Source organism: Penicillium chrysogenum (assembly GCF_028827035.1).
Source record: "Penicillium chrysogenum strain IBT 35668 chromosome Unknown utg000004l_segment0_segment0, whole genome shotgun sequence".
Classification (NCBI taxonomy): Eukaryota; Fungi; Ascomycota; class Eurotiomycetes; order Eurotiales; family Aspergillaceae; genus Penicillium; species Penicillium chrysogenum.
In genome coordinates this window covers 4,289,726-4,304,678 of record NW_026622752.1, presented here as the reverse complement: position 1 = coordinate 4,304,678, position 14,953 = coordinate 4,289,726, and the positions used below count along the sequence as shown (strand labels likewise).

Genomic DNA, 14,953 nt, shown 5'->3' with positions numbered 1-14,953 from the left:
TTGTGAGGCAGCAATGAAGACATGTCCGGAGAACCTTAAGACTTGGTCGAGTCTAAACATAACTAGTACAACAATGTGTACTCTCTACATGATTGTTTATATTTGTATAATTATCTGAAGGTGGCCCGCTGTGTCAGGTTCCTGCGCATCACCGATGCATCACTCTGTGAGAATCCAAGTCCATCAATGAGATAGCCCTCAACGCCATTCTTCCAAGAGTTCTCGAATGCTCCCAGGAATGCTGCCATCGAAGTGGCGCGAACACCACACAGTTCGAGCATACCCAGCGCTTCGGGGCTCAGCTGGTTGATGTCAACTCCACCAGCTCCCAGATTTACAGCGAATGCCTCCATGAGGTTCTCACGGGCGCTTTCCAATCCGACTCGAGTGAGGATGTAATCATTAACAATCTCGTCATGGGGTTGGTCGATCAAGAGGAGGACCAGAGCTGAAAATACACCTGTGCGGTCTTTACCGGCTGTGGATGGAACTTATGATCAGCATCCGTCGATTATGAAGGGAGTTTCTGCACGCGACTATGCAAAATAAGCATGAGAGCACGGTGATACCGGTGGAATTTACCTGAGCAATGGACGATGAACGGATCATGTGGTTTATCTCTGATATGCTTGAATATCTCCATGAAAGATGGGGTAGCCGCTTCGAGGATCCCCAAGTACATCTTGACGAACCCTGCGGCGCCCTTATCTGCGCCCGTGAAATCGCCAAGATTTAAAGTGGCTGGTCGAGCTCCGTATGGTAGCCATATCGTTTTGACTCCTGTGATAGAAGGCGAAGGAGCTTTTTGCCGCTCCCCTTCATTACGGAGGTCGAAGATTGTGGTGACGCCCAATTGGGTCGCAATGACGGATTTCCCGGTACCATAGATGTCGGACAAAGTTCCTGACCTATATATGAATCCTGGGCGTACCTGGTTGCCATCATGGCTCAGATCGCGAAAGTTGGAGACACCTTGTATGGGGATAAATGGTGGCAGGGATGTGATCCTAGTCACGACCGCCTGGGGGATGGGGGTTCGGATATCGGTATTTAATACCTGACGGATGTGATCGGCTTCGTTCATTATTCAATTGCACAGATCGAAAACAGAAATCAGAGATCGAAGATATATAAAGAAAGCCAGTTCAACGATGTCATCGTATCCATTAGTGGAGCCGACGCAGGCACCGATGTCATCATATCCGACGACGGCCTTGTTTTCCAGGAACACTTCATAGATACTTATGGCGTCTTTTGATATATTCTCAATGGTCCTTTCACACAGTCGTTAGTATGTAGTCTGTTCAGATGTCTTCTCAGATACCATTTTTATAAATTTCACGTTTTATTTTGGTTTTGTTGAGCTTTCTTCCCATGACCCATGTTATACGAACTGTTCTTGCAGGCTTCAACCTCATATAAGTCAGAGAATAAGCAATGAGACCGTATAGAAGTGAAATAGCAAATGAGTAGCAAACGAAATAGCAAACATAGGTATTTATACTGCCCTTGGTGTGACTTCAACTCTCCACCAATCAACTCCATCTCCGTCTTCTCGAATCAACTTGGTCATCCAACTATGGCAGCCCCAGACCACACCCGAATCTCAGACTTACCCCGGGATCAACAGTGGCGCATCGGTGCAGCAATCTTCCGGTACCAACAGAATGGGCGCTACACCGTCCTACTTCTGAAGCGCGCCACGGGCTCGTACACGACTGGATGGTGGAATACTCCAACGGGTCCAGTTCGAGACACTGATGAGACCATCGACAGTGCCATGAGACGGATCATTTTCGAGCAGACAGGTCTTGGACTACAGGGCTGCTACAACATCTATCAGGTGGAACCATTGTCGTGGGGATCTGAAGACCAGCCCATGACGAAACTTAACTTTGTGATCCACGAGGAATCTACCGAGATAGTCGTAATCCCTCGCAGCGAGTTTTTTGAGTATCGATGGGTGGAAGAGGAGTGTATTGACGATCTCCGCATCCCTGTCGCCATGCAGGATGTGATACGCACGGGATTTGAACTACGCCGCCAGGGATACGTCTGAGGTGTGTGATATTTGAGGCCTCATTCTAGAGAATTAATCAGGATGCAAAGAATACAACTGAGATTGTTGCAATGTTGTTCACTCTTTAGTTTATTTCCCCGCAACCGAATACTCGGTTGGCCGCGGAGTGACGTTAAAATGCCGACGCCAACCGCCCTCCGCACTCCCCAGATTTAACATTCAAAGACCTTGGAATCCCTCTTCTCCCATTGAGAACAATTAAAACTACAATGTTAATAACGAGAGAGACCAGAATGTCTCTGAAGCTCCTGTCTCGGAATGGCCTTCGCAGCCAGCCCGTAACCACAGCGCGCATCGTCCCCGCACGGAGGTGGAGTAGCTCCATCTCGCAGCGGCCGGGGTCAGACAGGTGATTGCTTCAACAATTTCTTCTGGGGGAAAGAGACACTGACCAGATGTTATCCCTTTAGTGTTCGATTCCCAGGTGCTGTGAACAGCAAGTTCACATCGGAGATGGCCTTCCTCAAAGCCTCGGATCTGCCCGCTATCCCTACCTACCGTGTGATGGATTCAGATGGTTACCAGATCGACAAGACGAGACCAGCACCCAATGTTACAAATGAGGAGGTCCTGACGTGGTACAAAAATATGCTGTCTGGTTAGTTACTCCAGACTTGATGGGACATCAAGTATCTGTCTGACTGTTGGGGTGCAGTAAGCGTTATGGACGTGGTCATGTTTGAGGCACAACGGCAGGGTCGCTTAAGTTTCTACATGGTATGTCCAATTTATCAAGAGTGAGAAGAGGAAGAATGTGGCTTATCTGACTGGGTACCTATAGGTTTCCGCCGGCGAAGAAGGTATCACAGTTGGCTCCGCGGCCGCATTGACACCAGATGATGTGGTCTTTGCACAATACCGCGAAGCCGGCGTATTCCAGCAACGTGGATTTACATTGAAAAACTTCATGAGCCAGCTCTTCGCCAATGCCAACGACACAGGCCGTGGTCGAAATATGCCAGTCCACTATGGGCAAAACTATCCTCGCACGGTCAGTGCCACTACCTCCTTACTACAGCATTGTGCTTTCCCTAACCTCACACGCAAAACAGCACACAATTTCATCCCCATTAGCCACGCAAATTCCCCAAGCCGCCGGAGCAGCTTACGCACTAAAACTCCAAGACCTTCAAAACCCAAACCGGGACCCACGCATTGTGGCCTGCTACTTCGGCGAAGGAGCCGCCAGTGAAGGTGATTTCCACGCCGCGCTAAACATCGCCGCGACACGGTCCTGCCCGGTTGTCTTTATATGCCGAAATAACGGCTACGCAATCTCAACGCCAACGCTAGAGCAGTACCGGGGCGATGGAATCGCCAGCCGCGGCGTCGGGTACGGTATCGACACGATCCGCGTAGACGGCAATGACGTCTTCGCTGTGAACGAAGCGATGAAAGAGGCACGCCGACTCGCCCTAAGTGATGGCGGACGGCCTGTGCTGATCGAAGCCATGAGCTACCGTGTCTCGCACCACAGTACCAGCGACGATAGCTTTGCGTACCGCGCCCGCGTTGAAGTCGAGGACTGGAAACGTCGTGATAATCCCATTATCCGGCTGCGTAAATGGCTGGAGAATCAGGGGATTTGGAGTGAGGAGCAGGAGAAGGAGACGCGGGATGAGATGCGGAAGGCAGTGCTGAAGGAGTTTGGCGAGGCGGAGCAGGAGAAGAAGCCCTCGCTTAGGGACGCCTTTACGGATGTTTATGAGGAAATTACGGAGGAGCAGAGGGAGCAGATGGCGGAGCTCAAGCGCATCTTGGAGACTTATCCTGATGAGTATGACCTCCGGCCGTATAAAGATGGGATTAATGGTCTGGATTAAGGCTTGTCTCTCAAAAAGTATACATAGGGGCCCTAGGAGCGTTAGAGCATTATAATTGAGAGCTATATTCATATATATCCCGGCGATATCCAGAAGAATGATGTTCAGTCGTGATGCTTATTGAAGATTCCGACTGCACTAGTTTATGGAATCTCCTATATATTCAGCCAAGAACAAAATTTACAGGCCCTAACAGCACTCGACCAAACGCGGTCGGAACTTAGAAATGAGAAAACATCTAAAAATATTATATACTCAAGTCGACTACCGACCGTGCCCCCTGCGCCTAGCATTCCGGCTTTGCGCAACAGCAACAGCAACCTTAGGCACTGTACCGAGGCTCATACAATTATCATCCGAAGCCAGATAAATTGCACCGAGCCCAATATCCTTCGCAAGCCGAACAACATTATCAACATCGGCATCCACAGGCGTCTGATTCAAGATAACAGCATCCTTCCCATAATGGTCAGACGTCGAGAAATGCTCATCAGGAGCCCGAGCCACCCAATTAGCATAAGTATTCTCATACTCAACAATAAAGTCTGCGGCGGCGAACCACTCAGCAACATCAGCCACGAGCTTGACGCCAGGATTGAAAACGACAGTACCCAAGCTGCTGCTCTTATATTTCCGAGAGAGCTTCTGGAAGTAAGCGAGCTTGCTCGGATCTGAGCCGTTGGATGCCTCGTCGAAGAAGATGCCGGAGAGACTGATATTCTGTCCTGCATATGTGGCCCAGTTGGCGTAGGTCGCGATGTCCTTTTCAACGTCGGAGCTGGCCCGCGTGCCTTGTCTTGTGTAGGTGTAGCCCAGTATCTTGGTGTTGGAATAGCTGTTTAGCTTGTCGATGGCGGTTATGAAGACGTCTTCTGGGTATTCTGTAGTACCGGGACCCGTGGATGGGTTAATGATCAGGTAGAATGGGATTGCTGGATGGGCTGCGATTGAGTCGTAGATTGTATTCCATCCGTCTATACCGGGCCAGGCGTATAATGGTATTAGTAGGCCGGTCGATGCTGCAGTTGAGGCTAGGGTAAGCAAGGTTGCTATGACAAGTAATGGAAACATTGTTATATATGTGAGGCTGACTGTGAGCAAGTAACCGAATAAATGTAGCACCCAAGATAGCCAATGATGTAAAATGAGCGCAAGGAAAGAAGAAACGACCAACAAGATGACGGGAAGTGGTATACTAGTGAGTATTGCATGCTTTATACATGCCAGACGAGATACTCGCGCAAGTACTGTCCTGTGGGAAGAAAGTGATCGAATAGGGGCAGCAGAGCCCAATATCAGCCTCGATCCCTTTTGTATCCAGGCCGAAAGTAGAAGGAGACCTAGTATACTAGAAACCAGCCACATCACCTTGAACCTCAATACTCAATACCCATGTAGGAATTGTGTGATACCAAGAATTAGTAAATGCCGAATCCCTTCGGAGGAATGAGCCCTCATTAAATGTCTGGTCTTGATTGAAATGTACGGAGGAGAGGAATGTGGAAGTCGAGAGATCCAGCCCTGGCACATCCCCTTGTTGCCATGTTAGATGAAACTCGAAATTCAGATCTGTTTCTCACTTGGGATAAATGGAGTTGAGTGAATACGCTCTCCAGTTTCCGAATTCAAGTGATCTTCACTTGCCATTAAGGCTCAAGAATAAAAATTTGTATGCTCAATTGCATGCAAGTGTACTATTGAGGATAGGCCTACATATTACTAGGACCTGCGTGGAGGGATGTAACAAATATGGTACAATGATTCATTCAGGCTAAGATAGAATAATCGTAAAGAATGGGCTAGTACGCCATGAAATACCACCATCCTGGGTATCATGCAAATCCATATGTACACGTACAGAAAATTTCAAGTCCGCCCAAGACTCCAATTGCGAAGGGGACTGAGAGCTCCGATCCGAGATAGAGTCGATTACACTTCCGACCCAGTAGCAAAGTTCAATGCCTGCTGCTGAAGCTTCTTGTTGCGTCGAAGGAGAGCTGCGAACTTTTTGTCCAGCGAATCCATTTCCTTCCGGGTGAGCTCGAGGTCCTTCTGAGAACGACCAGAAAGTTCCTTCAGTTCCTCGTTGGTCAAGCCAGCAACGTCATCGAGGGTTGGGTTGGTGCCGACCATGCCCGGATTGCCCAGCATGTGCTGCGCGGTAACTGCGGCGAAGGAACGCACGGCAGCAGGGGTGGTGTTGAGGAATTCTGCCGAGTTGGCGACGGCCCAGTCGTGATTGCGGGAGCTGTCTGCCTCCATGGCCGAGAGGACGTTAGGTGGGATCACAGATTCAGCCGCCTCAAGAGAAGACGAGGGGGACGTGGCACCCAACCGAGTGGGCATGTCGTCGACCCAGCAGATGTTGAACTTTTCCGGGTTCGCGAAGAGTGCTTCCAGACCTCCGCTGGGATTGCTCGCGTCATCTCCAATCATGAAAGGGTCGGAGATACCGGCCATGTTCTTCTCCAGCTCTAGGTATCGCTCCTCCTCTTCTGGCTCGAGGTGGCGCAGCACACAGCCACGGGGCGTGATGAGGCACCGAGTCTTGAGGAAATAATCGCCAATTCGAACGGGCTCTCCGCGAAGCAGAGTTTTCCGATCTTCTTCGGTCAACTCATTGGGACACTGGAGATAATCGTAGTCCTCTGCAGTGCATTTCATATCGGTGCGCTGGCTGAGGTTGCTAGGGTTGAAGAGGGCACTTTTGTTGAGGTCAAGTTCGCCGGACTTGTGCATCTCAGCGAGCAACTCATGAAGAGGCTTGGTTCGTTCCACGAAAAGATCTTTGATTGCCTTTCCAAGGGCCTCGGAATCCTTGACCAACTGCCCAACTGTATTGTTCGAACGCCACGGCTCTACGGGGGGTTCCTTCTGGACAGGAGGCTCTTCGACAGGGGGAGGAGTAGGCTCTCTGACAGGCTTGGTCTCCTTGGCCTTCGTTTTCTTTGTGGTGGCATCCACCTTGGGTTCGGCCTTAACAGGAGAAGCATTCGCTGGTTTCACAGGGCTTGCTTTCTCGGGACCAATGGCAGCGGGTGTATCGGGCGTGCTCACAGTGGCTGTGGGGGCCTTCTTGGTCTTGCGCTTTCGCCCCATAATAGGGGCTTGAACAGGCTCCTCATTCACAGCTGCAATTTCGACCTTTTTAGCCTCGGCCTCCTTCGCCTTCTGCTTACGTTCCTTCTTGACCTGACTCTTGGTCATAGTGCGAACAGGGGCGGAGCCGATACGAGAGGACGCAGGGGGGGAGTTCGCACGAGAAGCAGAGGTGGAAGGATAGCAATCAGCTTCCCACCCCATATCAGCAGGAGTGTCAGGGATGCTGGTCGACGAGATGCTCTGTCTGCTAGAGCGAGACTTGATACCCCCGACAACAGAGGCGGGAACGGAGGGTGCGGTGGCAATGGGAGGTGTTTCTGTCTTAGGGGTTTCTACCACACGCAGAATACGAGGCTGCCGAGGGGCAGGGGAGTCAGATAGGCGAGACGCTATGGTTTGCGGTGTGTCGGGCCGCGACCCGACTGCGGAAACAGAGCTAGGAGGTGGTACATGCTCAGCCTTGGTGGATACGGGTAGCGAGGCGGCGAAGTCGAGTGGGCTACCTTTCGTAGTGGCAGAACTCGGCTGCGGCTGGTTTGCAGCCTTTGCAGGGGAATCTTTGAAATCAGCTCCAATGTTGAACTCGCTCTTGCGTGGATTACGAGCCTTGCTCGCGGACTTTTGCACGGGCGATCCAAAGGATATTTGAGAAGCGTCCTTCACGCGGCTTGATGTCAAAGGCCCGCCCACGGTGAGTTCAGGACTCAAAAGACGAGAGGGGCTGCCAATACGGCTCTGTGACGGACTGTTGAGTCGCGAAATGTTAGGCGTCAAGCCGGGTGGGAGCATTGGGGCAGGAGACGAAGGTTTAGAGGAACTGCGTTCCTGGAAGACCGAAGACGAGGGATGGGCATGAGGTAAAGGCAGTCCAGGTGGCAAGGTCGGAGTCCCAGAACGAGCAGCTGACTCGCCAGGCAATTGAGACTTCAAAAACCCAAAGCTGTCAACGGGTCGTCGATCCTTGGATTGATCCCCAAGAGGCGGAAAGTCCTCATCTACTAGAGCATTGGGTCAGCGAATGTGCAAGAAAGCAAAAATGTGGCGATGTGAGTGGGCAGATGAGGACGTAAGATCAGATCGAAACCGCCTGAGACGAAGGTGACGATTAAGCAGCGCAGCACGGCTAAGCAGAATACAAAAATGAGCACGAGATAATTACATGATGGACATCTCCCAGACCAGGAACTTCGCAGGACAGGGCGTCTATGTAAACGGCGGCTGTGAGGAAACTGATTTCGAATAAGACCCTTTTCGGCTTGTGGTATCAGGGTAGGGAGATCTTAACGTACATTAATCCACAATGAACACCCGCGGTATTCAAGACACAGCAGATCGTATAATGGAAGTCCGGATGCAAAAAGAAATGAAGAAACAGTAGAAAGGGAATACACAGCCGCCGAATACAAAGGGAGCCCGGAGCACACGCCGGTATGTCCATGAAATGCGAAGACACCTGGGAAGAGCCAGAGAAAACATGCAGGAAATAGATAGCAATTGAAGGAGACAGGGAAAAGACCCTAGTACGCCAGGTGAACGACCAGCCATCGCATAAATCAGAGCTGTCAGTCTGACGGCGAAGAAAACAGAAACAACAAATGCAATGCCTCCATATGGAGTGAAAAGAAAGGGAATTGATATCATGTCATCAGGATAAAGCAGGCCCACCAAGGGGAGGTCATAGTGGAAAAGCGAGCAGGAAAATGAAGGAAATCAAATCACGGGCATAAGCGAGAGGTTAAAGGGAAACCATGGGGATTCACCACCGACTGATGCCACCACCATACACCATCGAGGGATTGTACCCACCTTGACCCTGACTCCCGTACAACGCTTGCCCAGCAGTAGCATTCGCACCGACTTGATGCATCCTCGCCTGCAAAATGCTCGGGTCCGCAAGATCTACTACACCACCTCCACCGGAGGAAGTGTTAGCGTGTCTGTGCTTCTTCCCCTTCTTCTTCTGCTTCTGTGGGCCACCAGAATCAGGCATTACGCCCGCTTGGGGCCCATAGAAGGAGCTGAGAAGGCCATTGACAGGAGTCATGGGGGGCGGGGTATTGTGCTGTTGAAGAAAAGGGAACATAAACTCACGCTTAGCGGCCTCCTGGCCCTGTAAACCACCAACATTTGTACCAGTCCGTCCACGGAGTAGCTCGCGCATCAGCTCCGGAGTTGGATCTTGCTTTCCTCCATTACCTCCAAGCCCAGAGGTGAAGCCATGTCCCTGGGCGAACATTCCGCCACCACTGATCGGAGGAGTGCCGGCAGTCTTCAGTCCCGGCGGGGGACCCTGTACACCGCTGGCATAGAAACCGCTTGCTGCAAGACCATGTTGAGGGCTTGGAGCAGAAAGAGGGTTGGGTGATGAAGACTGCATTTGGCCCAACATGCGTGCATTAGGCATATTCTTAGAACCGGCCTCGTTGGTGAACGAGAATCGAGAAGACTGTCGGTTCTGTGCTGCCTGCAGCGCATTGAACTGTGCCATCTGATTGTGCACAAGGCCTTGCCGGACTTGGGCGGCTTGGTCTAGAGCGGCAGCGCTGAGAGGGTCAGCCAAGCCAGCTTGTTGATTACCGGCGGACTTGAGTAGCATCAACTGTTGTTGCTGCAAGGGAGTTAAGCTTCGTCCAGCGAGGTTCAAGCCTTGAAATTGATGGCTAGTCGCAGAGACAGGAGATCCAACAGCTGAATTGTCCGCAGTGTCCTGCTGCGAAGGCGGCTGGATGGCACCGTGAGACTCCCGCGTCTGGCGACTGCGTGGGGGGGTTTGCTTCCTCTGGCTCGCCACCGAGTTGCAGGCTGCCAGCTTCACGGCTTTCCTCCTCCGCTGCAACAGATTGGAGCAACTCCTGCTCGCGGTTGAGACGCTCTTGTTCGACTTTCTCGCGCATTGCTCTGCGCTTGACACCACCATATGGATCGATGAAAGATGGGTAATCTTTGATTAACTTGACCTCTTCGGCACTCAGGTCTCCCGTGCTGAAAGAAAACTTGAAATCCGGAGAGTTGATATCCTTTAGCAAACTGTCAAATGGTGATGGCAGCTTGGGTGGTTGAGTCCCACGGCGAGAACGTGGTTGCGCGGCAGGAGACTGGGAATCGACTTGGGAAATGGATTGTGGCGGTTCTTGGGAAATCGGAGATGGCTTCTCTGCTCGCTTTGGTTCTTCTGCTGGGGTCGCAACATTGACACTTGAGGGCCGTGGGCTGTTGATGGAGGCTTGGCTACCAGACAGACTAGCCCTTCTGGTTCGGTGAATAGCAGCGTCTTTGTTAGCCCAGCTGGCGGTTGAGGGGAGAGCCGGACCGTCTGGTATGCCGGTGCGACTACTGATCGAGTCGTCCTTGCTCGGTTGCCGGCGCATAGGATGAGCGATGGGTTGAGCGGACCTCACGTGAGAGGGGGTAGGTGGGAGATTATGGCGTTGGGTGGAAATCGTGTTCATGGATGAGAGGTCCTGGCGGCTGTAGCTGTCGCTGTCCTCCCCGGTCTCGTGCAAGAAAGTGCAGTTCCGGTTATTGCACTGTTCATTGCGAAGGAAGGACGAACAATATTTCGTTGTTCCGTATTGCGCCCTGAGCACTCGATCGCCATTTCCGGAACCGTCCACAGCGTTTATGCACATCGCAGCATCGGCTTTGCGCGAAAAAGTCACATAAACACCAATTCCCTGGTTGGGGTTGCCGCCGGGCTTAGCCTTGCTGACCACAATCTTCTCAATCTCGCCATATTGACCGAAATATTCCCGTCCACGGAGCGTTTGAAGTAGTTGATTTTCGTCTCGGATCGTAGGATTGAGGCCGATAACGTAGACCAAGTTCTTTTGGACAACACGGACACCGGCCAGGTTCTTCCGACTGGAAGCCTCGATTTCCCGCTTTTCGGCTTCCTTCTTCTTCGCAGCAGCCGCCTTGCGGTGCTTCAGTGCCAGATCTGCCTTGAACCTAAACACAGCGGGTTAGTCGGGATGTGGCGAATATATCACAAAGCTTGGGCTAACTGACTCTTCAACGTCAGGAATCTTGTACTGGATGGTACTTTCATCGTATCCGCGTCGACAGTTAGGGCATCGTCCTTCTTCGTTCTGCGTTTTAATGTTGTTGTAGCAGAATTGGCAAATCTATAAAGATCACATGTCAGATCTGGCACAGGGAGACAAAGACGAGCCATCTGTCTCTGCCATAGTAAAGGAAATACTGGCAGAGACGCGTAAAGGATATCGATCGAACGTACCTGATATCCGCAAGGACATGGTTTGAAATTCTTATCGGAGAGATCGAACTCTTCAATGCACAGGGGGCTGTGGGGTGATCAGTATACAGATTAAGCTGTTTGAACGAGTTTCAAGACATACCAGAACTCGTCATCATCGTCGATGACGGAGTCGATCAAGGAAGGACTGGACATGATCGCGGGGAATATGGTGACAACCGGAGAGGGACACGAGATCTCAAACGCCGACACCTGATTAAATCGGACGAGAAACTGGGGAAATAAAAGAGAATACGCTGCCCTGTAAAGTGTAGAAAGACAAACGGTAATTAGTTATTTGAGGAGGAGCGAAAAGAAGAGAGGGCAAAAGAAAAGGTGTAGATGATTGATAGAAGAGGATGAACGGAGAGAAGAAGGAAGGAAATTGTGAAGCGCGGCTTCATTTTGCTGGCATTACCCGATTTGGCTTAGTGTATGGTCAACACGTGACCAGAAGTGCTCGACCACTCTAAACCTTCACAATCCGACTTACGTGCCTCCGTCCCCCCCTCCAGTTGCATCTGCCATTGCTCCCTCTACACAATGGCCTCCGCACGCTCTTTGATGCGCCTGGGTTCTGGACGCTCTGTGGCATCTGCCACGAGGTCCATGGCCGCCCGCACCTTTTCCTCCGCCTCCCTTCAGTGTGCCCCCAAGGCCTCGACAGCACCGGGCCCGGAACCTGAGAACATGCGCCAGGCGCAGCGCCCGCGTATGTGCAATGGACCAGTTGATAGATAGAACACAATTGAGCTAACCGAACCGTGTTTTGCCAGCCTCGGGACCTCTGCGCGCCCCCGTGGTCAACCCTACCGACAAGTACCAGCCCATGGCCGATAGCCTTCACGCCTATGGGCAGTACGTTATGTCCTGTCTGCCCAAATATATCCAGCAGTTCACAGTTTGGAAGGATGAGCTCACTGTGTACACCGCTCCCGCCGGTGTCGTTCCCGTGATGAGCTTCCTCAAGAACCACACTGCCGCCGAGTTCACCCAGATCTCCGATATCACGGGCGTCGACTTCCCTACCCGGGACCAGCGCTTTGAGGTCGTCTACAACCTGCTCAGTGTTCGCCACAACTCCCGTATTCGTGTCAAGACCTACGCGGACGAGGCCACCCCTGTGCCTAGTGTGACTGGTCTCTTCGAGGGTGCTTTGTGGTACGAGCGTGAGGTTTACGACATGTTCGGTGTGTTCTTCTCCGGCCACCCTGATCTGCGCCGTATCATGACCGATTACGGCTTCGATGGCCACCCACTGCGCAAGGACTTCCCCTTGACTGGTTATACTGAGCTCCGCTACGACGAGGAGAAGAAGCGCATCGTTATTGAGCCCCTCGAGCTCACCCAGGCCTTCCGTAACTTTGAGAGTGGCTCTACTGCCTGGGAGCCTGTGGGTGCGGGTCAGAACCGCACTCCTGAATCCGTAAGTCAAGTTCCTATTCGTTGCTGAAAGATAATGTGCTAACCTGTTCAACTATAGTTCAAGCTCCCGACCCCCAAGCCGGAAGAGAAGCAGGAAGAAAAGAAATAGAAAGGGTCTGTATGCGTATCGTTTCCTTTGCCATGTTTGTATGTACATATCCGTCAGTGTTAATCGATGGTCTTTTTTCGTCCAAGCCATATGTCTAGCAATGTAACGCTCGTAGCAGTTAACTTGTCCGAGTCTACTCATAAGCTAGTCCCCAATTGCCAGTAATAGATGTCTATATATTTATTTGCCTGTTTTTGTTTCACAATCTACAGAGAGACATAGATACCTGTGATAGTTATCAAGTCGATAGTTTACAATGGCCATTGCAAGCGTGTGTCTTGGCGCCGGGATCCGCCCAAGAAAAAAAAATTAAGCTACACCAACATCCGACGATCAACACGACCCTCGAAACCGCCCTCCTTCTTTTCCCCGACAAGCCATATACTCTTTGAGTTGCCTACGTCGAAATAGCACATCTCCATACACCCACACCACCGAACAAATGCCTAAACGCAAGCTCGACGAAGTCAGCGGCCCCCCGCGGAGCAGCGACACCCGCAAAATGTCCATTCACGGCACCCGGTTGACGCAAATGTTCGAGAACGGTGTATTAATGATAATGCGAGGTCTCAAGACATCGCGTGGCTTTGAGCGACAAAAGCTTAGTCGGCGAGAGAAGACAGCGAAGGCGCAAAAAGACGATAAGGCGTTGGCGCGACTAAAGGAAGAAATCGAGACTTTGAAAGTATGTAGCTATTGTTATTCTAGACATCCAGATGGCTTCGATGAGAGCCCTCACGCAAGAACTCCATCACTAATACATTCTCTCTCAGGGTCTCGATTACCATGTCACAGCGGAGCGATACCTATTCAAGCAACTTATCAGGACGAAGCGGATCGCAGAAACACGGACGTTCGGGGAGTTCCAGGCAGTGAAGAAAGTCTCGCAGGATGGACCAAAAAGTACAGCCGAAGCCAATATCCTGGCACGGCTATTCAAATCGACTCCTGTACAGAAGGAAATACCCGGCATCATGGCCGGCATTCGGAAATTACTGAGAGTCGACGAGGCGCCGGCTAGCAAGGCGAAAAAAGATGATGACAAGAAGGATGCGCCAACGAAGGATTCAGCAAAGGAAAACAGCGGATCCGAGTCCGAATCAGCGACAGCGACGACAAAACCCAGGCGCGGCGAGCAGGTCTCCCGCTCCACGAACGACATGGACATCTCCGACTCAGGCGAATCCGGAGACGAAGACCTTTCACAGTTCGACTCGCGACTTGGGCCGGGCTCAGACTCCGAAGCTGATTCGGAATCCGGCGACGAGGAAGACCCCGCCGCAGACCATATCTCCGATTCTATCTCCCGTTCCCCCTCACCCTCGTTCTCCGCCGCGGACTCCCCGCCACCCAAGAAAGCAAAGGCAGCCAAGGGCTCTGCTGCAGCAGTGAATAGTACGACGTTCCTGCCGTCTCTAATGCACGGTGGTTACTGGTCTGGCTCGGAGGAAGCCACTGATGAGGAGGATTCTGGTGCGAAGCCTGTTCGCAAGAACCGCATGGGTCAGCAGGCGCGTCGGGCTCTGTGGGAGAAGAAGTTCGGAGCTAGTGCAAACCACGTCAAGAAGGAGCAGATGGCTGCGAAGTATGGTGGCAGAGATAATGGATGGGATACGAAGCGCGGCGCAACTGACGGTGTGAGGGGTGGGAGAGGAGGCAGAGGGGGCAGGCGTGGTGGCTTTGGTGGTGGATCTGCACGGCCTCAGAACAGAGATGGCCCTGGCCCTACTGGTCCTCACTCTGGGGAGCGGCCCGGTAAGCCTAAAGGTCCGCCTAAGGATGAGGGCCCATTGCACCCCTCTTGGGAGGCAAAGCGGAAGGCCAAAGAGCAGACGACAGCTGCTTTCTCAGGAAAGAAGGTTACATTCGATTAAGTCTATGGGCACTATGTATATTTATCAATCAACATTCGAAATATCATCACAAGCAGACGAGCAGATGTTAAGATCCCCCTATGTGCACACAACTGAAAGTCAGTCAACTCAGAACTCAGACAAAGTAACGGATTGATTGCGATAATAAATTGTTATATTGGGAATAAGCTGTATACAATTTCCGAGAGTTCCACCACCCAGGCGCAGTAAAGAGCAGTGAAAAAAACAGTCGCAAGATGGTATACCAAAATAAAGAATATCAAAGTTATAAAGACCCAACCCAAA

The 14,953-nt window shown here is 51.6% G+C and overlaps 7 protein-coding genes across 7 annotated transcripts; 4 read left to right on the top strand and 3 right to left on the bottom strand.

The window, feature by feature from the left end:
• Positions 1 to 110: 110 nt before the first annotated feature.
• On the bottom strand, positions 111 to 1,084 carry N7489_007583 (tyrosine-protein phosphatase; the record flags this gene model as incomplete). The annotated part of the gene is made up of 2 exons (XM_056713333.1): positions 111 to 478; positions 583 to 1,084. 2 exons carry the CDS (start codon positions 1,082 to 1,084, stop codon positions 111 to 113), a joined length of 870 nt encoding a protein of 289 aa, XP_056567048.1.
• A 495-nt stretch (positions 1,085 to 1,579) lies between these two features.
• N7489_007582 (NUDIX hydrolase) lies at positions 1,580 to 2,059 on the top strand (the record flags this gene model as incomplete). The annotated part of the gene is made up of 1 exon (XM_056713332.1): positions 1,580 to 2,059. One exon carries the CDS (start codon positions 1,580 to 1,582, stop codon positions 2,057 to 2,059), a length of 480 nt encoding a protein of 159 aa, XP_056567047.1.
• Positions 2,060 to 2,289: 230 nt separating this feature from the next.
• Positions 2,290 to 3,903, top strand: N7489_007581 (thiamine pyrophosphate-dependent dehydrogenase E1 component subunit alpha; the record flags this gene model as incomplete). The annotated part of the gene is made up of 5 exons (XM_056713331.1): positions 2,290 to 2,429; positions 2,491 to 2,678; positions 2,736 to 2,797; positions 2,862 to 3,071; positions 3,133 to 3,903. 5 exons carry the CDS (start codon positions 2,290 to 2,292, stop codon positions 3,901 to 3,903), a joined length of 1,371 nt encoding a protein of 456 aa, XP_056567046.1.
• Positions 3,904 to 4,167: 264 nt separating this feature from the next.
• N7489_007580 (spherulation-specific family 4 protein) lies at positions 4,168 to 4,974 on the bottom strand (the record flags this gene model as incomplete). Its single annotated transcript, XM_056713330.1, has 1 exon — positions 4,168 to 4,974. The coding sequence occupies one exon, from the start codon at positions 4,972 to 4,974 to the stop codon at positions 4,168 to 4,170; it is 807 nt and encodes a 268-aa protein (XP_056567045.1).
• Positions 4,975 to 5,832: 858 nt separating this feature from the next.
• On the bottom strand, positions 5,833 to 11,416 carry N7489_007579 (CCR4-NOT core ubiquitin-protein ligase subunit MOT2; the record flags this gene model as incomplete). Its single annotated transcript, XM_056713329.1, has 6 exons — positions 5,833 to 8,003; positions 8,773 to 9,727; positions 9,780 to 10,953; positions 11,014 to 11,129; positions 11,243 to 11,309; positions 11,364 to 11,416. The coding sequence occupies 6 exons, from the start codon at positions 11,414 to 11,416 to the stop codon at positions 5,833 to 5,835; spliced, it is 4,536 nt and encodes a 1,511-aa protein (XP_056567044.1).
• A 387-nt stretch (positions 11,417 to 11,803) lies between these two features.
• On the top strand, positions 11,804 to 12,794 carry N7489_007578 (complex I 30 kDa subunit family protein; the record flags this gene model as incomplete). Its single annotated transcript, XM_056713328.1, has 3 exons — positions 11,804 to 11,972; positions 12,037 to 12,686; positions 12,744 to 12,794. 3 exons carry the CDS (start codon positions 11,804 to 11,806, stop codon positions 12,792 to 12,794), a joined length of 870 nt encoding a protein of 289 aa, XP_056567043.1.
• A 442-nt stretch (positions 12,795 to 13,236) lies between these two features.
• N7489_007577 (BUD22 family protein) lies at positions 13,237 to 14,668 on the top strand (the record flags this gene model as incomplete). Its single annotated transcript, XM_056713327.1, has 2 exons — positions 13,237 to 13,479; positions 13,568 to 14,668. 2 exons carry the CDS (start codon positions 13,237 to 13,239, stop codon positions 14,666 to 14,668), a joined length of 1,344 nt encoding a protein of 447 aa, XP_056567042.1.
• Between the last annotated feature and the right edge of the window lie 285 nt (positions 14,669 to 14,953).